Source organism: Labeo rohita, chromosome 3 (genome assembly GCF_022985175.1).
Source record: "Labeo rohita strain BAU-BD-2019 chromosome 3, IGBB_LRoh.1.0, whole genome shotgun sequence".
Classification (NCBI taxonomy): Eukaryota; Metazoa; Chordata; class Actinopteri; order Cypriniformes; family Cyprinidae; genus Labeo; species Labeo rohita.
The window spans coordinates 37,856,998-37,878,806 of record NC_066871.1 but is presented as its reverse complement, the minus strand read 5'-3'; the positions used below and the strand labels follow the sequence as shown (position 1 = coordinate 37,878,806).

Here is a 21,809-nt window from a genome sequence, read left to right as displayed (position 1 = left end):
ATTTACTTTGAAATAAAAATCACACTGATGACATCACTTGACATCCTTCTTCCTATTTCTTGAAGATCCATGAAGAAAGGCTCATGATAAGTCCACTGTCTCTTTTCAGTTATTAGAAATTTTCTCATTTATCTCATGATTTCATATGAAGCTTCATAGTTGAAGTCAATGATATGACCTTCTTGTTAGGGAATTGTAAAAAAAAACAAAAAAACAACTACAATACAAATGGATTAACCTACTTAATTTAGTGAGTATACCATGATTGACCACATGTGGTTTGATACTCTTCCTTACTGGTAAATAAATGCACAAAGATTTAAAAAAATCATTAAACTGTTATTTATGTGTATTCATAAAGTCAAAGGGTAATCTAATAATGTTGTCTAAGTTGAAATGTTAGAAAAAGAAATACATTTTAAGACATCTTGCCATACCAAAAGTGGACACTTCTGTAGAATGACCCGAATAAAAAACTACTAGTCATAAAAACAAAATACATAATAAAATCCTCAGTTACACTACATAATGCACAATGTCTTCACCGTGTTGCAATAGTGCTTAAAAAAACCACTTGCTCTCATAATAGCCAAGTTCCCATCTAAAAATTTTTTTGGTGTGCATGGAAAAGCGTATCAAAATATTTACTGATATAGCCGATGGAAATGATGCGTATCATTAAAATTTCACAACACATTTTTTTTAAACTTTTTTTTTTCTTCAACTTCAATTTTTTCAACTTTCAACTAATGCATAAATTCTCTGTTGATTCAAAAAGCTAGTTTGGAAACACTTATTTCGAGAAAAGGGGCTTTAATTTCTGTGTGTTGCTCCCATTAAAGCTTGTTTTTTAAAAAAGTTCAAAGGTACATTAAAACCATTCATACACAGTGACCTAAAAATCTAAATCTAAATTCAGAGCATTTTTCCTATGAACTTGCATATTACAGTCGAATAAACACTGTAATTTCTCACGAGGGCTTAAAACTGTTAAAAGAATAAAGACAAAAGTTTACTTGTGGTAAAATGTACCTTTAAAGCAATATTTATTCTTATTTTGTCAAATATTATTTTCCTGATTTTGGCATTTCTTCTATTTCATAATGTTGCAAATTAAAATATTTTATACATTTTGTTCTGAAGATAAAAACTATGAAACCACATTCAATATAAATATGAAGTGGTTTCTCTCATTAAAAAAATATTTTCCAAAAAAAGACAAATACAACTGCACAATATTGCTTAATCTATAGTATACGTAACAAATAAAAAACACGACAGTTGTAAAAGAAAATGACTAAAAATAATTTAATAATATAAAATATAGTTTTGTTTCAAGGGATAAGGAAAATATAGCATCTTGAATATCTGCAGCTTGTTAATAATATAGTGTCAGTCAACTAAAGACACACTGAGTTCCCAGTGACAAATAAAAATCACAAGCACGGCACTTGACATGTTAAAATAATTTTATATGGGCTATACACAATTTATTCAAATGTTATAATGGTATGCAATTTTATGCAACTTTAGGAATGAGGACAATAAAGAAAATGTCTGATTTGAAGGAACTGTTATTTTCAGATATTGCTGATCTTATTTTGTTTTAACTATTTATCTTTTGGAAAGGAGACCTTTGAACTTTGACATCTAATAAATTATGCTTACTAACATTTTTCCTAATTATATTTTAGTAAAATGAAATTAATTGTAAAATGTGTAAGCAGTAAATTGGCCAATTTCAATTGCCTCACGAGTCTCTCTTGCAAAACAAGAAAGTGGGAATAATTTCAAGCAGTCTCTCAGTCTCTCAGATTTGAGGGCCAATTTCATTTTTTTTAAACTGTGATATTTTACTGCTGATAAAAACTTAGATACATAGCATGAACTGTGTTTGTACCTGTTTTTTAGTAAAAAATGGATGTTAATACCAGGTGTGAACATGGCCTGGTGTGGAATGGCTGTTCTTTCTCAGGTTGTACCAGCAGACAATATTTAATCAGTAACCAATTAACAATTAGAGTGAAAGAGGAAATGAGCATCAACCATCGGTCACAACTGACACATGACACTGTTTGTTTATTCTACTCTGATCAAAAGGGCCAATCAACACCTGCATCGGTCAGGGCTCAGGTGGGGGAGGGTTTATAGTTCACAAGGTCTCTTTACTATTGAGCTGGTCTGGTGATGGTCTCAGTCTCAGTCAAAACATCCACAGTCCACTGACCATCTTATAAACTGGAAAGCACTTATGAACATCACAAGCTCCAATCGGACTATTATGCAGCTTTTTGGCATCAAGTTTTACAGGTTTATTTTGTATTATCTCTAAACGGCATGTAAAAACAAACTGCGGTTGGTCCTTTTGTGTATCAGTAATTATAGCGTTCGTATACTCCAAACTAGGACAAAGACAGCAGAGGGGTGTCTTGTGCACTTGTCATGTTAGTGGACGCTGTGTGCATTTCAAAGCGTGACTATATATAAAGAGAAAATGCACAGCTGACACTCCGAATGAATTTGTATTAATTGTGTGTGTGCGGAAGCATGTCCAGGCCCTCACCTCCTGATGTGGCTCGCATCTAGCTGCTCCTGTAAGACGGACGCTCTCTTCTGCAGGAAGCTGACCTGCAGACAAACACAGCTCAAGTTCAGTGGTACGATTATCATGTTAGGAACCACTTTACCTGCTCACGTGCAAGCATTCCCAGAGCATCATGGGCCAAACTCATAGTTCTCTGGTGAAGAGCAGCCCATAGGATCCTTCCTGACCTGATTATTGTACTCTGCTTTTAAAGGGCTCATGTCATGAGAAATCAAATGGTCCTTGATCTTTGGACATAAAAGACTTCAATGTGCTATTAAAACATACTGTAACTTTCAGAACTCAGAACGTCATCCCAGCCTATAAAAGAGCACTTACTAAAACTAAGCAGCAAAAACAGCTCATTCAGAACTTTCACAACTTTTTGACCTTAATCAGATGAATACATTAACACATCAATGACACCCACTAGGAGTTCAGAAACTTTATCTGCCCAGTCACAATTATGAGCGTTTTTAATGCAAAAACACACGTATATATTTACTATAAGGGGAACATATGATTTATGCGACCCCATTAATGTCTACCAAGTGCTATTGTGTAACAATAGTGTGTAGCAAAAATGTATGGCATTCCAGCAAGCATAGCTCTGCTCTAAGCAAAAGTGATTTCTTTATGAAAATATTTTCTTGTAAAGAAATACACTCGGTTAATTCTGGCTTTTTTAATTTTGTATGAGCCTGAAAAGAATGTACATTGTTCTGCGACGATTTTCCTGGAAACCAAGATACACAGAGCAAACCTCAGAGCAAATCTAATGTTACCATCCTTGCAAATGCATGCCTCTGACTCTGAAAAGAATGACTATGGTTAGATTCCTAAACGGCCACTGGTTTTGTTAAAATAATGCACTGCTATGTGCAATGCTCGAAATATTCAAGGACAGAGGAGGCCACGCTGGTCACCAATTACAACGCATAAACATATCAGATCACAGAGCTGTGGCTGCGATTCCGAAAGAATCTAGTCAGAGCTATTCAGAGGCGTGCGCCGGGTCTTTGAACTGTGATCTCGAAATGTTGTTTGAGGGGCCCCGGTCCATGCCTGACAAAAAGGGGCTATTGTTTAGATTTGAAATGTTTAAAAAATGCTCTTGCCACAGACTCGTGTAAAACAAGGCTGACTGTAACTAATAAGACCATGGCCGGAGCCCTTGAAGCCTGTATTAATGTGGTTGGCGGGTGTAATTGCACATAAGGAGATGAACTGGACCAGACACTTCAAAGCCCTGTGGCCAAATTAGATCCATGTCTATGGAGGAACTTCCAGCACTTGTTACCCCCTCCCCTTCCCAAGAAATCTAATAAACAAGAGCCACTTGAGTTCAAAGTCGTGAGGTCTGACTGCTTGGCATTATTAGCTGAGGGACAGGAAGCTGCGATGGCATACAAGACACCAAATGTGGGGGTACCGAAGTCAAGTGGACTGATCACATGCACATAGCCACAAGACTTCATATGAGGGGCTAAAAAACCAAGCTTGCTGTGTTTGAGCTTTAGTGCAAAGTACATTCCATACATCAACAACTTTGGACTTTTAAGAGTGGTATGGAGGCTATAAAATAAATGATAAAGAAACAATCAAATGCTTTGTCATTTACAGTAGAACAGTTGTGCTGGGTCTGTAATTTTGATTTATTAGTGCTCATAACCTACAGAACACTCAGACTAGACATTAATTTCAAAGAGGAAGCTTATTGCAATGGCAAATTCAAAAAGATCTCAGAGAAAAAAATGTTTCACTGTTTTTTTGCAACCCAAGCTCACCGGAGTTACGTGACTTCGGCTACATTTCTGCAAAACTTGAAATAGGTTGTTCCAGGTACATTCGCTACACTTTTTTTCAGGTGACACCCACAATAAGCACTTTAAGCAATATCCTTTGCAGACCAGTATAATATGCCTGTGATTATCAAGTTTCACAGCTGTTTCGAGAATTAAATCTTTTTTGACTGTCACTAAATAGCATGTTCAATTTTCTCCAAAACAGTTAAACATGACCATGCCAGTATTTCATTATGTTGGTTAATACATGGTACCATGGCAGTTTGCTAAAGTGTCAATGCTTTATCACATTTAAAATCATTTAGAAATCTATTCGATAGTGCTAACAGAAGTAAACAAGAGATAAACATGCATTTGCTGAAGCAATCATGCAATTTTAGCATGCTTCTACTGGGCTTTAAAGGAGAAGTCCACTTCCAGAACAAAAATTTACAGATAATGTTCTCACCCTCTTGTCATCCAAGACGTTCATGTCTTTCTTTCTTCAGTCGTAAAGAAATTATGTTTTTTGAGGAAAACATTTCAGGATTTTTCTCCATATAATGGACTGATATGGTGCCCCGATTTTGAACTTCCAAAGTGCAGTTTAAATGCGGCTTTAAACAATCCCAAATGCGGTTGTAAACGATCCCAGCCGAGGAAGAAGGGACTTATCTAGGAAAACGATCGGTTATTTTCATTAAAAAAAAAACACATAAATACTTTTTAATCTCAAATGCTCGTCTCATCTTGGTCTGCCTGAACTCTGTGGATTCTGGCTCAAGACAGTTAGGGTATGTTGAAAAAATCCAATCGTATTTTCTCCCTCAACTTTAAAATAATTTTTAAAATCATTTCAAAATCATTCTACGTCGCTGCAGAAGTACCGACCCAGTCTTTGCAAAGTGAACATGCAAAGAAGATCAAACACCCTTAACAAAAAAGGTAAAACAGTGATATAGGACAATTTTGAAGTTGATTTTTTTCGACATACCCTAACTGTCATAAACCGGAAACAAACAGCTCAGGCAGAGTAAGACATGACGAGCATTTGACATTAAAAAGTATATAAATTGTACTATTTTTATGAAAATAACCGATTGTTTCACTAGATAAGACCCTTCTTCCTCGGCTGGGATCATTTGAAGCTACATTTAAACTGCATTTTGGAAGTTCAAACTCGGGGCACCGAATTATTTCTTTACGATTGAAGAAAGAAAGACATGAACATCTTGGATGACAAGTGAGTGAGTACATTACCTGTAAATTTTTGTTCTTGAAGTGGACTTCTCCTTTAAGCTTTTTTGTGACTGTTTTACATGACTTGTACCCCAGTGCTCCACATCGCAAGTGCAGCACTATGCAAGGTCAGCTATAGAGCAAGTTTATTACATAAGAAAAGCCATACATATGGAGCTGGTTATGTGATGCAAATGTCAAAATGTATCAGTTTACAAATCATGCACTATGGTAAAAGTGAGCTCATAAAATAGTATTGTGCAAGGAACCACGTGAAAATAAGTCTTTATTAATCAATAAGCGTCCCTGTAATCATCATCACTTGTGTGAAAAGGAAAAAAAGTTGGTGGTTTTACTGCCTCTAGTGTTCATTTCATCTGGAAAGTGCATTGAAATGTACTGTATGTACGGGTACATTTTTGCAGCTTTACAGAAATGTAGCCAGAGTCATGTATTTCCAATAAGCCTGGAGTAGCTGAGTCTTCAAGCTTTGTTTGGATGTGGTTGGGGTGTTAGTTGTTCTCATAACTGTTGGGAGTCGATTCCGCTACTGAGGAACGAAGATCAGAAGTTCCATGATCTGGACAAGCGGATACTCTTTATGTTAAGAAAAGAGAGGGTTATGTGGCCAGAGTTAGTTAATTGTAGCCAGGCTGGGATAAGCTGTTTGAAGAAGCGCTGAATGTGATGTTGTGTTTTGCCAGTGGGAGACAAAGAAGGGACTTGCAGTGACATGAGGTGTCTTTATGGTCCTGTTTCTTTACTTTCATTCATTCTCTAAGCTGCTTGTCCTGAGTATGGTTGCAGGAATGCTGGAGGCTGGAGCCTATCTCAGCGTTTTGGGCCAAAGGGAGGAAAACACCCTGCGCAGACAGGCAGTCCATCACAGGGTTCTTCTTTCATTGTACCAGTTAACTGTACTGTTTTGTCCTTTGCGGATAAAAAAAGAAACAAAACAACAACAAAAAACATTCTCTGTGAACTATACACTTCACTTCCAATAAGAAACAATAAAAAAATAGACTTGACAGGACAAGCGAAGTCATGTGACTGAACAAGTGACAGAGAGCTGATTGAACCCTGCACATCATTTCAGATAAACAGAGATATATTTTATTCATTTAATTGGAAAGTGGTCAGGTATGAAGTGGGATACTGTTTAATGATGCACCGTAATGAATTTGTACTGAAACACCAAAATGAAAAGCTGAACACTGAAACCAAAAAGAAAATATAATATTTTTTTGTTATATAAACATTTAAATAGTTGCTGTAATAAAAAATAGTTTTTATGACAGATTTATTTAAACATGCATAAAAGGTTAATTAAAATTGCAATAAAAATGATAGTTTATTATATTTTGAGTAAGAAGTGCATATATAGATTTATATTTATTATTGGCGTTTTTGCCTTTATTATTATAGGACAGTATAGAGATGACAAGAGGTGAAGTGGGAGAGAGAGATGGGGGCGGGATCAGGAAAGGTCCTCAAGCGGGGATTCAAACTTGGGACTCCCGTAGCACAATGACACTATATGTCGGTGCATTGCCCACAAGGCTACTGCCGCTGACAAAAGTGTATATATTTACCAATAACTGGTTGGCGTGCATGCCACAAATTATGTTTAGTAAAGTTTTGGTTACGCATCAACAGAAAACAGCATAGACTAAAAGACTGATTTAGAGATATAAGATTACATATGGGTATCAGTTAAAATACTTCACATACAAATCAAACTGTCTGTGTTTATTTTATGATAATGACTGACGTACTTATGGAATTCCCTGGCTGCCGAGTCATTTCCCTGGACTGTTTGCAGGAAGCAGAGTCGCCAATCAAAGCTGCTAGCATCCATTCAGCGAGTTCCCCTTTCAGTTAGAGACTGTATCTTTCTTTTCACACTTATTTCACACCTATTCACTTTTTTAAACATTTCTGTTAGTTTTCTTTAACAAAAATAAACACCTTTTTGAATTCTGATGCCACACTCGATGTGTTTGTTTTCACTCACCCCATAGTTGCTAGTATGTAAACAAAATAACAATAAACTATAAGCGCTGTGCAGTGATACAAGCAATAGCTTGGTGAAGTCGTAACATGGATAAACCACTAACACTGACCAATCAGCATCAAGAACCGAACTATCTGTTCCATATATATATATATATATATATATATACACATGCTCCAGGTGTGTTTATGAGTCTGTTGGGGTCGAGTCCATGTATATGAAATTACGCAATGTCCAGATGTGCCTGTGTTGGTGGTTTTTCTGACCTGCCTTACAAAAATAAATTTAAACACTAACTTATATTTGTTTGTGTGTCCAGTGGGAGCTCTTGTGGTGTGTGTATTTGTTTGATCACCTGTGACTTAAGCGAGGTGATGGTGTCCTCCAGCTCCTGCTGCAGCTCTGCGGGAATCAGGCCTTTGATCTTCGACTCACACTCCTGACGGACATGTGTGATCTACATGAGGAGAGAGGGGAAGAGTTTAAAAAATGTCCCGCCTCTAACAGACATTCAAACACTGTGGTCAGTCCTCGGTAAACTAAAGCTGCAGCAAGAGTACTGCTAACTAAAGCTGTCTGTCTAGCAAGTACAACTACACACTTGAACATACAACTTTGGCAAGTTTGGTCAGGTCTCCCCTCTTCTTTCACACACTGAAGAAGAGAGACACTTTTTGTCAACAAACTGAGGAATGGACAAGACGTGCTGCACTGGGGTCACGTCTACAGGGGTTCTGAGACAACCCTTTCGAAGAAAAGAGAAAACTATGCATTTCTCTGAGGCCAGACGAGTCATTGTCTACATTTTAATTGGTACATGGACATGCTTAATGATGTAGTTGAACATTATGAACCAAACTGATACAGGTCTTTTGGTGTGGTACACACAATTACACAAATGACTGTATACACTATCTTTACATGTGAAGTACAAATCTGTGTGCTAGTTGGCTGTTGTGCCATGTCTGGTTATTTTCAGTGTCTTGCATTCTGCAGGTAACACTTTAGATTAGGGAACACAAATTCACTATTAACTATGAGTTTTCCCTCAATAAACCTCAAGCTTGCAGCTTATTGATTGTTACTGAAATAGCTGTTGTAGTAGTTATGTTTAGGTATTGGGTAGAGTTAAGGGATCAGGAATATGCTCATGTAGCATAAGGCATTACTATGTGTTTTAGGTACTAAAAAACAGCCAAATGCTACTAATATGCATGTTAAAAAACAACTAGTGAATAGAGTTCCCTAATTTTAAGTGTTACTGAAACCTGTCACACAAATATCAAATATCATCTGAGCATAAGAAAAATATGGCAACAGTGTGGATAAATGGGTAGCGTAATCTAACTATTCACAGTTGCCATGCCTAATTTCTGATTAAATCTAAAAGTCAAAAAAGAAAAAAGGAGAAAATCTTGTTTTGCTTAAATTTGAAACTTTGGCATTGAGAAAAAATTAAAGCATAACATTACTGAGTGAAAAATAAACAGAAACCTGTACAGTTAAGACCTTAGACTTATTGCAATCATTATGATGCAGCCTCGTTTTTTAAAAAATACAACGTGCACATTAAGGTCCCTGTAGTTTTGTATTGTAATTTTCAGCTAATTTTGCTGGTTTTTGAATGTGCATTTCTTGTGTGTTCACCACCCTGATTTACAATCTTATATCAAGTGAATGTGAGAATGTTAGATGATTTTTAGTTTTGGTCCAAAGAGGTCTGGTATTGGTCTGATTTAAGGTTTGGATCTGGGTCTTGGTGGGTCTAGTCCGACTCCCTTGCCGGCTGTGTCAGACAGACACTGAGGTCTTTGGCAGTCTCTGTCCACCATCTTATGCTAAAAACATCTTAATATTCGCCTTGTTTCAGAGAACAGAGGCGCAACAAGAAAGATGATTGCCTTTCCTAAAATAATTTTCCTGTTGTGGATTTAACTGATTGTTCTGGCTTTCTGTAATTAATCTTCCGGGGTACAATGAAAGGATTGGAATCCACTTCAAAGAGGAAGAGTATACATTATCTGAGCACAGCTCTCTGTTCTTTTTTCGTCTCACAGTGAGCTGTAGACTAGGCCTTTGCCATTTAGGCAACTGTCCCCCACTTACTGCCCTCCTTTTCATTTGACATACTCCAATTTTATTAAGATAATGTGTCAATCAATTTACTTATTACTGATAAACTGAAGTAGCTGAAAATATAGGTTATAATGGGTTTTTCCAGTTGGTAACTAAAAACCAGATCCATTGTAACTTCAGTCTGAGTGATTTTATCCCCACAAGAATTATAGCACTGGATATCGAGACAACATCTGTTGTCTGTAAGCTGACCGTATTTGGTCCAAGGGTTCTTGACATCTAGCGGTAAATGCTGGACTCATAACAGCATGCTGTACCGTTCTACACCGGCCTCCAATCCCAAAGACTTTATGTGTATATTTACCCTCTTCATCATACACATTCCATGCAATACAACTAGTACACACTACAGCAGACACAGCCCTGCGTACTGTATCGGGAGGCCCACGTGTAATTGAAGTCGACATGCCATGAATGTTTTCCTCAGAGAGTGGGAGGTAAAGGCATCTGTGAGGGAAAGGAAACGGGGGAGTGGTTTCCATATAGAGCTAGACAACTTTTTAAGAATAGGAGCGATCGTGCATTGCTGTGTCTGGCTAACAGCCCGTTAAGTACAACTTTAATTGCGCAACATATTCAGCACGAGATGCAGCAAAAATGTGCCAGGGAAAAGTGGCTCTTAGCATCTGAGTGCTAACAGCATGGCTAAATGGACTGGTAAAGGGGCCAGGCAGTGGGTTGACTAGTACTGGTGTTAATGCATGAGACTGTGGAGGACACCTCAACAGCTGAACACTCACCTTTGGCAGTGTCAGTGAGTAGAAGAGGTTTGGTCCTCATTTACAATGGTAGCCTTATGAGGAGCCTAACTAGATTTTTAGAGAAAAAGGTGAGTGATGTTTGCACATGCAGTACTCACAACCCCGATGCAGTTATTACTAAACTTTGTTTCTGAGTGTTTCATTATTCTTATCATGATCCCTGTAACCTGTTTCTACATCTTTCTTTAAAGGGTTACTCCACCCCAAAATTAAATTTTTGTCATTAATCTCTTACATCCATTTCGTTCCAAAACTGTAAAGGCTTTGTTCGTCTTCGGAAAACAAATTAAGATATTTTTGATGCATTCTGACAGCTCTCTGACCCTCCCATAGACAGCAACGGTAGATTTACCTCAGAATGACCATTCAGCATCCATAAGTGCATCAGTCAGCTAGAAAAATAATTACAAATAGGAGCATTTTGCTACTATTGCATATTAATATTTTTACTTAACCTGTTACATGATGCAAAAGAATGCAAGAAGCTAAAGATAAAATTCAACATATCTAATTGTAATAATTCTCCTATGCATTTTACTAATGAAGAAAAAACGACTGGATAAAAGACTGTTTCTTATAGGAGCCAATGACTCCTTACTCAATTTTTTTTGTCTGGAGCCCTGCCGTAGCACCATTTTGGAGAATATCCCCTGAACGCAAATGGCGTATGCTGTTCTGTGTCAGCCGCAACACACAGATACATTGTTTTCGTTCAAATCTAAGCGTAAATAAACGTAGAAAACTTATCCATGTGGTGCAGCTGACACAAAACAGCATACACTGCTTGCGGACAGGGTATATGCTCCAAAATAGTGCTACGGTGATTCGGAGGAGACAAATTGTTAAATAAAGCCATTATTTTTATAATACAAAAAGTATTCTCGTAGCTTCGTGGAATTATGGTAGAACCCTTGATGTCACATGGATTATTTTACCGATCTCCTTGCTACGTTTCTGGACGTTGATCATGTTAATTACATTACTGTCTATGGGAGAGACAGAAAGCTGTCAGAATGCATAAAAATATCTTAATTTATGTTCCGAAGACTAACAAAGCTTTTAGGGGTTTGGAACGACATGGGGATCAATGACAAAGTGATTAATGACAAAATTTTCAATTTGGGGTGGAGTAACCCTTCAAGAAGGTAACCTCTTAATTTTAAAACACCCGTTGTATCGCTATAAAAATACCCTCTTTGGAAGGCTTCTCAAACAGCAAAGTTGTGATTGTGACATTAATAGCTCCTGGGGATTCTGTAGCTCAATTAGCAGAGCAAAAGGGGGTTTGTTCAGATCAATCCTAAGTATGAGCAATAGTGATGCCACAATGCTTATCTTAGTGAACACCACTAAATATGTAGACGTCACCTTAAAATAATAGTAATAACACTAAAAACGTGAATGTCCATTAGATTAGTGTTACTCAAAAATGAAAATTGTTTGGAGTGGCATGAAAATATTCACCTAAACACTATTTTCAGTGCTTAATTTGTAAGTCAGAAAGTGCTGGAAGGCTGTAACGCAAAGGGCATAAATGCCGCAGGTCCCAGAACACACACAGAACACATGTTTAAAATAACATATGCCATGTACTCAAATCCTCACTTACCAAGCTATGTTGCTTTCAGACCTCAATTTCAAATAACTCTTGTGATATAAATAATTTCAGTCACATTTATTTACAAATTACACAATCACATAAATGATATATTTTCAATTTAAAATAGCAAAATTTGACTAGAGTATTCAAGTAATTTAGATATTCCTGCCAGTCTTTTAACATTTCTCACATAAGTCACGTCAGACATTAATTTAATAAACATTTAATGATGAAATGTTTAGCTGCTTGTATTTTATCTTGTGCTCTTTCATTGTTAAAATGAAGCATCATGCTAGAATTCATATTCGCATTCTTTGATTCAGTTGGCCGCCTCAGTCATTTTGGCAGTGACAAGCACTGTTATTAGACCACTAAGGCAGACCAAAAACATTAACTTTTAAACTTTTTGTCATCCTAATAGCATACAGAGCACAGCTACTAGCATATTAGCTGTTTATTAGTACTTAAGCATATATTAATGTCTTATTCTGGATGACCATTTTTATAGATCCCTTTATCCTACCCCATATCTAAACTTAACAACTACCTTGCTAACTATTATTAAGCAGCAAATTAGGTGTTTATTGAGGCAAAAGTCATAGTTTATAGTTAACAGTGAGAACTGGTCCCCAAACTAAAATGTGATCAGAATATAAAATACATTCTGATTATTTTAGAGCAAACTATCCCTTTAAACATCCTTGACTGTGGCATGAAAGGCACTCGGTATATTTCCCGAACATAACCACTCATTTATACAGGTTTTCTTTTTCAGTAAAATTCTGACAGGTCCTTACAATCACAGTTGAAAACACTGGGCCACTTTGAGGGTAAGGCTTTGTGCTTTATTTTTTGATTTCCTTCCATCAACTAATGAACTGCACATAAAAGCTTGCAGATTTCACAACTGAACAACATGACTAGTGAACCATTTCATCTTCCTTTCCTTTTTAAAAAGTATTCTTTGCTGTTTAATAAACCAATCTCTATTTTGAAGACAGCAGTAGTCTCCTTTCCGCACCATTCTCACTTAAAATGACACTATTTCATCTATATATAGTCTTTAGATTGTGCCTGCATTTGACTTTGCGCGATGCAGGATGTGTCACTAGCTGGGGTTTTTGACAGCTGCCAGCTGAAAGCAGCAAGACCTCAGCACTTTGAATGTTCAAATAAAGTTTGTCATGTCGTCAGGAGCTTGATGTATGCTAATGAGGGGGTGGAAGGGAGGGAAAGAGTGCACAAGCGTTTAAAAAAAAAAAAAAAAAACATGGTAAAGTGACAAAAACATTGTCAGATGCACAAGGGTACATCAAAAACCTGCACCACTCACAAAGTTTTGCATCTTAAAATTGGCGGTTCTGGAGTCAAGAGCACTAGTTGAGTATGAAGCTCTCTGAATTGCACGCAAACTGAAAAGGAGTGTTTTCAAGAGGCTGGGAGTGATGTGAACAGAAATTAGAGGTTGGAAGAGGCTCTTTATGAAGTTATGAGGCAGAAGTATGATTTATGAAGTGCCACTCCAGTGGAGTGGGACTCCACAGTAGCACCGGTGCGGTAATGGGAAGCTAATGGAAAATGACGGCACTTACTCTACGGTGCGCTGGCAGTGGAGAGGAACAGATCTAAGGTTCAGGGATCTTTTCTGTGGAAATACATAGCCAGTTCTAATGACCCTGTTATTGGCAAAGAAACAATACTAACTATACTGGTATTAAATGCATGAATTGAATTTCTTTATAGACCTGTCAGAGAAACAAGTGCACAGACGTCTTTAGAACTTTGTCTGTGAACTTCCGTTTTCACGGTAGCTCTATAGCATCACTGCTGAAGAGTAATTCGCCGGTGAAGTGGATTTACTTATTGTTGAGATAATGAAAGTAATCATTCAAATGCACATGACCTTACTTTAACACTGTGGAAATACTAACGGAAGAGAGAAGACAATGAGTGCAGCGCTGAAAAGGAGCAGGGCTACATAAGGTCTATACAATACAATATTAAAGTCAACAAGAAATAGCAACCAATAATTTTGTTTGGTTTAATTTGTCATATTTTTAAGACAAAAGGAAATCAACAAGAAAAAATGGACAGGATTCATCTGGAATTGATTGAGTCTTGAAAAGTGCACGTTACTCCATATGGTAGTATTGTCTTTAGGGGGTTCCTTTTTTACTGACATCATAAGCTTTACATATTTAAAACAGTTTTAAAACTGTTCTGCTCTGTTTTTTAAACGCAAGATTCCATCCCATGCAAATTGTTTGTTTAAGCATCCGACATATTAATACCGACTCAACCAACTGAATGAGTTTGGTAAGGAACTGTCCATTTGTTTGACCAATGGCAAATGGAGGAAGTCTTCACGAACCTTATTGAAAAACAATAATTATTTTTTGGAAATGATCTGGTCATACAGAAATTACATAATGCAAGTTTAATAAAGCAAGTAAAAAATCGAAAGCTTTGGGAGTGCTTAAAAAAAAAAATCACCAAAATCCCATGCTTACATCAAAAGTTCGGCTTCACCCTTACCAGTGAAGAAGGGAGATTGGGTAGATTAAGACTCAACGCAGCCACTGCAGTCGTCAGCACACTTAGCATGCAGCGAATAGCTCCTGTTTAACTAACATGTCAAATCCATCCTAATATGAAAATAACACCTTGCTGTGCCTCGGGAGGAAACCTCTCGGAGGACTCCGTAACTTAACTGTTTCGAAGGCTTTGTGTCTGTAATCATCTCATCCTGCGTGCCAGCGAGACTGCGCAGAAACACGCCGCTGCCATACCGACATTTCATGCCAAGCAGGCGTGGAGGGGCCCGGAGCAACCGAGTGAGGAACATCTGTTTGAAGTCTGGGCAAAAAGAGGGCTGTTTTTGCATGCCGAGGATTGCATTACAAAGACATGTCTTGGAAGATAAACTGGGGCAATATCACTGCACTGAAAAGAGAGCAGGCCTCTCAGCCTTTATTTCCACATACACTCCCTCTCTCACGAACACATGCACAGCGTTTGAGATGTGGAGTGCTGTGAGGGTTTATGAGGTGGGAGTAGATGTTCTTTGCAGGCGCTCTGTCTCTTAAGGTCTGGGGTGGGTGATCACATTCCAAAGTGGAGGTCTTGTCTCCAGGGCTTGTTGAAGTCAGAATGACATCAGAATTGACCCTCAAAAAGAGTTACCCTCATATTAAAGTTGGGTAAAAAGGAGAATTTTTGAAGAATGATCATGCTGCACTTTTCTGCAACAACAACACTGCATAGTTATTCAAACTTTTATGGATTATTTAGTTCTTTAAAGGGCAAGTATGAAATGCTGTTCTATAGAAAAAAGAAACAGCAAATGAGTTTAGAATGACAGTTATCACCAACTATTTCTCATAGAAAAAAGTCCTACATTTTTGTCTGGTTTGGCATCCTGATTTGCTCAGAAATATGCATTACAGAAGTAAAATCAATGGAATTTTTTTTATTTTAACAGTTGTTCTAAATCTTGATGCTCAATTGACCCTTCGCATACACCTGCCTCCTCTTAGTAACTGTTGCTAAGTCCAACAAACCTCTCATGCTACAAATCATGTTTTCAAGCAGTTAAAATACATTGCAGAACAATAAATACCGCTTTGCAGCTCTTTAATGTGTCGTGACAAATTGCTGTAACACCTCAGTACAAGTGGCATGTGAATCAGTCATCTTTACTAGTTGTAGCACAAAATAAACATGAATGAACATCAGAAGGTATCTTGTTTCGACCGAAGAAAGACGTCAATACACTCCATTTTTCAAGTTCAAGTCCACCAACGTTAATCTACTATCCTATCTGGTTGTTTGTCAGACAAAATGGCAGATTCGGCTTTATGACTAGTCTGATCGCCTTTCAATCAAACTCACTTCGAATCAAACTATGACCTTTGCTTCAATAAATTCCTAATTTTCTGCTTATTAATAATTAGAAAAATATTTTTTACATTTAGGTATGGGTTGGATTGAGGGATCTAAAATATGGCCATGCAGAATAAGACATTAATATCTGCTTCATAAGGACTAATAAACATGCTAGTAATATGCATGCTAATAAGCAACTAGTTAATAATGAGAATTGGTCCATAAAATAAAGTGTTAACTATTTTTCTTTACGTGCTGACATTCATTTCTGTTCTCTTTTTAAAACATTTTGATTTCATGTTGACTTTAAAGTTAAAGCTTTTATTAAACCTTCTAGATATCTTCAACAAACAGCAAGACAGTCATCAATGGAGACACCATCTAGTTGTTTCTAATTGTCAGGTGTCTGGCCTATGTTAATCATAACACAGCCTGTCCACTAATCTATTGGCTCTCAGTCAGATAAAAGGCATCTTTGGGGCTCTTCCACAGACTACGGTGCCAACTCAGTGCAGCTGTTCTACTAGAGAGCCCGCCTGTAGTTGAACAGATACTTCAGCCCAGGGCACATCCCAACAACTGTCTGAGGAGCCTAGTAAAGGTCACCAGAGGTTTTCAGGACAAAAGGGCGTTTCTACACACATACCAGGTCCAGAGACCCTCCCGGAGCTATTAATCAGCTAATTAGCTCTCACTCTCTTTTTTCTTTAACTCAAGGTCAAAGTGGCCTGTTATTATTGAGAAATCCCTCTGAAACGGGGACAGCATTCCTGGCCCAGGGCTCTGGCTCTTGAAGCCAGATCTCACGGAATTTGTAAAATGTGTGCGGGGCATATCAGTGACTCAGTGAGGAGACGTGGCTTCTTCCTGGCCCTCCAGGGGATATGGCACGCACTCTGGGGTCCAAGCCGTTTGTAACTTTACCTGCTCATGGTATTCCAACTCGCGGCTCATCAGCTTCTTCTCAACGGCGTGCAGCTGTCTCTGCAGAGTCTCCACACGTTCTTGAAGAACCTGAAGGGGAAAATTGTGAATTGAGTGTTAGATAAAGCAGATTCCAGATAAAGGAAAGAAGCATCACTGTCAATAAAGCCAAGTATCAGTCAGATCCATAACGAATGATTTCAAATGCAACATAAACAGTTTGTTCAGCTGACAGCCTATCATTTCATTTCAAAACCATTTAGAAGAAAATCAACGATTCATTCTTTTAAAGGGCCAAGCAGAAAAGGGTTCTGGGCAAGGTTTATCTCTTGCAACTGCAGTGAAAACAATTCCTGTCACTTTGAACCAGATGTTTCTAGCACAACTGTATACTTCAGTTCTGATTATCTACCATGAAAACTAGAAAAACCAGAGTACAATAAAGTGGACTTTGGGGCCTCGGCCATGTGATCTGTTGGGTGATATCATACAGGAAGTGGTAAACATCAGTCAGCAGGTTGTTAGCAAAGCAGTTGTTCACCTCAGAAGCCTGCTAGATCCATTTCAGAAATCGCAGAACAATTCTGATTTGATGAAAGCTAAGTATCATTCTCATCTTTAAATAAGGCACATCCTGGTCACTAGGAAATATTCTTTTTCATACTCCATTCTATAACATTAAGGCAATTTATTACAACTCTTATCTACACAGCTCATTAACATATGCCCATCCTCATATGCATATCAACACGTATTTAGCATTCAGAAAGGTGAACTGGCCTGATGAAGTGGGTATTAGCAAAAACAGCCTGTTTACTAGCAAAAGACGGGTGGAAAATGCTTTTAGCGCAAGAAACCTTGAGTAACATTATAAGTGGACTTAACGTCTTCTGCACAGTAAGCACTGAAGTTCCCGTATAGCATTTTTGGGTCACAGAAATCAAATTTTACTGTGTGTGAGACATGGTGACAGTGAAAACATTTTGCATAGTCATGTTCAAATCACATTTTTGAAGAAAGTCAAGAAGATTCACACTGAAAAGTCAAATGTTCTGTAGTCACAGTCTGGAAGGGTTAAAAATATAATGTAACAAATGTGGCTCTTTAACAATAAAATACTTCTCTCTTTTATGATGCAACAGAACTTTTAAAACACACACCGCACCAAAGCATATGAGAAGCTAAAATACACCATAATTAAATATTATTGTGACCATAATAGATGTAATCATGAACAGGCATATGGACTGAATGATTTTGCTTATCAAATTAATCAGCATTTTCATTTTCCATTCTCTCTAAGCTTCAACTGCATACAGACATGCCCACAAATGACTAGCTACTATGTCATTTTAATTCATAAAAAAAGCAGTGGGAAAATGGAAAAGTCATATTTAATTCTCACTGAACTGACTTCAGTCAAATGGAAAGTCAATCAAACGTTTTTTTTCTTGTTTTTTCAAGTGTTTTTTTTTTGGAGACAAGGTGAAAGTGTATGGAGTAATGATGGTGTAATGCAATGGAAATGGACTAAATGACTGCTGAGTTGACCCCAAAATGGTCCAAAATGAGAACAGAAACAGAAATAAAGAACAACATAACACAAATCTGCAGCCTCCACTGATGTAATCAAAGAAAAACAAATGGTTGTGTACTTCAGTTTTGATCAACAAAACAAAACCCTTTGCTGGACCTTAAAATAATATTGTATATTAAAGGAACTGTACTTCCGTCCCTTGCAGCGTTATTTTCATTGTGAATACAGTGTCTAATACCTATTGGCAGGTGTGGCAGAAAGTTAATTTTGGACCTTGGGAAGACCTAAGAAGCTTTCATAATGTACAACGAAGCCATGACCTTCACTGTATACCAGTCCACATCTAATGAAACACAACAAGCCAGTAACCCGAACACCAGCAGACCCCAGAAATGTAACAGCCTTTGTGTGGTGATGTTTCCTGGAAGAGTGCTGACAGTTATGAGCCGAGTCTTTCATGTGGTTCCTAGCAGATTTACGAAACAGTTGAGTGCCGGGGTGGGGTGAGGGGTTGAAAATATCTCCGTCTTTGTCATAAAAGGACCCTGTCATCTGCGGCTCTCATTAATAAACAGCCTGAATGAATCATTGTGGGTGATCCCTTTGTCCCGATGTTCTCCTGAAGAGCACATCGGGTCCTTCCAGACGGGATAAAGGTCACTGGCTAAGCCGAGTGTGAAGGTGAGGGAGGCCAGGAAAGACAAGCTCCTAAAGTGGATTTGTGCACCGACGCTCTACAGGCTCCGTTTCATTTGATCTCCTGGGACAGAGAGAGCACTCAAAGGGCCACTTCACCGTGAACCCTAGGTCTCCTGGACTCCCCGGCTGCACTTGATCGAGGATACACCTTGATACCGACCTTGTGTTTTCCCTCGAAACCTTCCGAAGGGCCGAGGGAAGCATAGCAACCTCACAGCTGTTGTTCCTCTCTGCGTGAACGTGTGATTTTCTATGGTGAATCTCTCCAAACAGGGTCCAGATGGCCAGGGCGATACGCTCTTTATCAGCCAGCCAGAGCGGGATCAATCTAAACAAGCGGCAAACGTGGAACATTTGATTTCCTGGGGGCAAGGGAAGGGGGATTGAATGGAGAGAGAGGCATGGCAATGGCCTTTATTCTCTCACTTTCTTGTCTCGGCCCTCTTGGTTTTCTTCAACAGCTGTTTATCCCCATAGATTACTAAAACACACACTCGCACACAACTAATATGCCGTTCACACACGTACGGACCTGCATAAATGTGGATGTGCAAGTTCTGAGCTGAAAAGCTCACTCACACTCAAAGGTGAGACCCGAGTCATTTTTCTTGGGTGGTCCACCTCAAACGATAAGGCATGTATGTCTCCCTCGGGTAAAGGCAATAGAAAAGAAAAAAAAAAGAGAAAAGAGAAAAGAGAGGGCCTCTTTAAACTGCAGCCCATGTTTTGTTAGCACTAGCCGGCTCTTCATGTGGAATTTCTATTTGTAGTGTGCTGCTTTTAAGAAGTTTTCCAAGCGTCAGATTAAAGAGATCCGTTAATGACGACAAGCCAGAGCACTTTAAAACTATAGAAGTGCAATTCTGGCCCAGAGGCCTGTGCACACATCAATGTGGCCGTGAGAGAGAGCGAGCTTGCGTGGCTAAATTACAGACGCTCGTCCCTTCCCTTCGCTCTGTCTTCCAGCTGCGCACATGTTAGGTGGATGATGACAGCAGGGAATGTGGATGTGGTGGATATAATGTCTTTAACCTGACTATTGAATGATGGATGTGAGGAAGACTTTTGCATGCAACAACAACTTATTTATTAAGAGCAGATACCTTTAATCATTTAAAATTTAAGTCAACATGAAATTGAAATAACAAAAGTGTGAACAATTCATCTGTGCATATTACTCTAAGAAAAAAAAAACATGTTATCATAAACTGTAGGACTATTTCTCGCTATTAACTATTTGCATATTACCATAGCATATTGGCTGTTTATTAGTACTTATAAAGCGCATATTAATGTCTTATTATGCATGACCATATTTTAGAGCCCTTAACCCTACCCCAAACCTAAACTTAATGACTCCCTTACTAACTATTCATAAGCAAGAATATTAGGAGTTTATTATGGCAAACATCCTACAGTTTGTAGTGAGAAATGCACCCTAAAAATGTAAAAATTGTATACCAACAAGAAACTGTAAGCTTTGTTTGTCCAGATGTGTTATGGGTGGTTGCCAGGGTGTCACTATGTGGTTGCTAAGGTGTTGTCTTTTTTGTTTTTGCTGTGTGGTTGCTAGGGTGCTCTGAGCTTTAGCTGATTTGTTGCTATGCACTTGCCTACTGGTCTAGTCAAAAGAACCACCTTCAAGCCCTTTTGTGATTTGTTTATCCGTTTGCTATGGTATGCAAAAAAACGAGAGACATATTCTTCTCTGGTAGCACCCCTGTGACTCTTTATGAGGCAGATATTTGGTTTGTAAAAGCTGTGTTTGAGCTACACAGTGCTTGCTTTATTTCCTTTCTGCTTTGGTGTTTTGTGGTTCTGACACAGTGACTGCTGCTTTCAAACAATAACTGTTCAATACCATCCACAACTCTCCCGTGCCAAGAGCTGAGCATGCCAACACGTCCTTCACAAATCCTTCAGCAAACTACAAACACACAGAGTAGTCTGTGGGAGAAAAAAGGGTCCAGTGCAGTGTGCGGTGTAATTAAAACAGACCTGATCCTTGGAAGTCTTTTGAGGACGGAAATGGAAATATGAAAGTAAACTTCTTTAACTGCCCTTGTGTAACAGATACTATATACTACTACATTTGAAAAAGAAAGACAGATTTTTCTAGTACTCACTACTGCTGAAAAAACAAAACAAAAAAAACTAATAAGAAAAACGAGAAAAAACAATAACTTTTTAAATGCATGGCTAATGATTTAAGGTTTATGATGTGAAAATATCCCTAACTATCAGCAACTCAACATGAAGTATTACAGCCTTTTGTGCACACTTGTGTTTGGTCACACTTCATTTTAGGTCAAATTCTCATTAACTAACTATTAAATATGACTTTTGTCTCAATAAACTCCTAATCACTGCTTACTAATAGTAAGTTAAGTTTAGGTATGTAGGATTAAGGATGTAAAATATGGCCACGCAGAATATCTGCTTTATAAGTACTAATAAACAGCCAACATGCTGACAATATGCATACTAACGCGCAACTAATTAATAGTGAGAACTGGTCCCTAAACTAAAGTGTTACCAGGTGGTCTACTACTTTCTTATTTTAGCATTGCAAATGATAAAATGAGCAACAAAGTTCCACACACTTATACTAAAGAAGGGAATATCATTAAGACTTAGGAGTGGGCT

At 38.0% G+C, this 21,809-nt stretch overlaps 1 protein-coding gene across 3 annotated transcripts in view; it reads right to left on the bottom strand.

Moving 5' to 3' along the window:
- Positions 1-21,809, bottom strand: part of cep112 (centrosomal protein 112) — a 186,593-nt gene that overhangs the window by 21,482 nt on the left and 143,302 nt on the right. For all 3 annotated transcript variants that reach the window (XM_051106590.1, XM_051106591.1, XM_051106592.1), the window contains exons 24-26: positions 16,928-17,017; positions 7,977-8,078; positions 2,564-2,628 (exon numbers count right to left, since the gene is read on the bottom strand). In XM_051106590.1, coding sequence (XP_050962547.1) covers positions 2,564-2,628; positions 7,977-8,078; positions 16,928-17,017 — 257 coding nt within the window. The remainder of the gene's footprint in view (positions 1-2,563; positions 2,629-7,976; positions 8,079-16,927; positions 17,018-21,809) is intronic.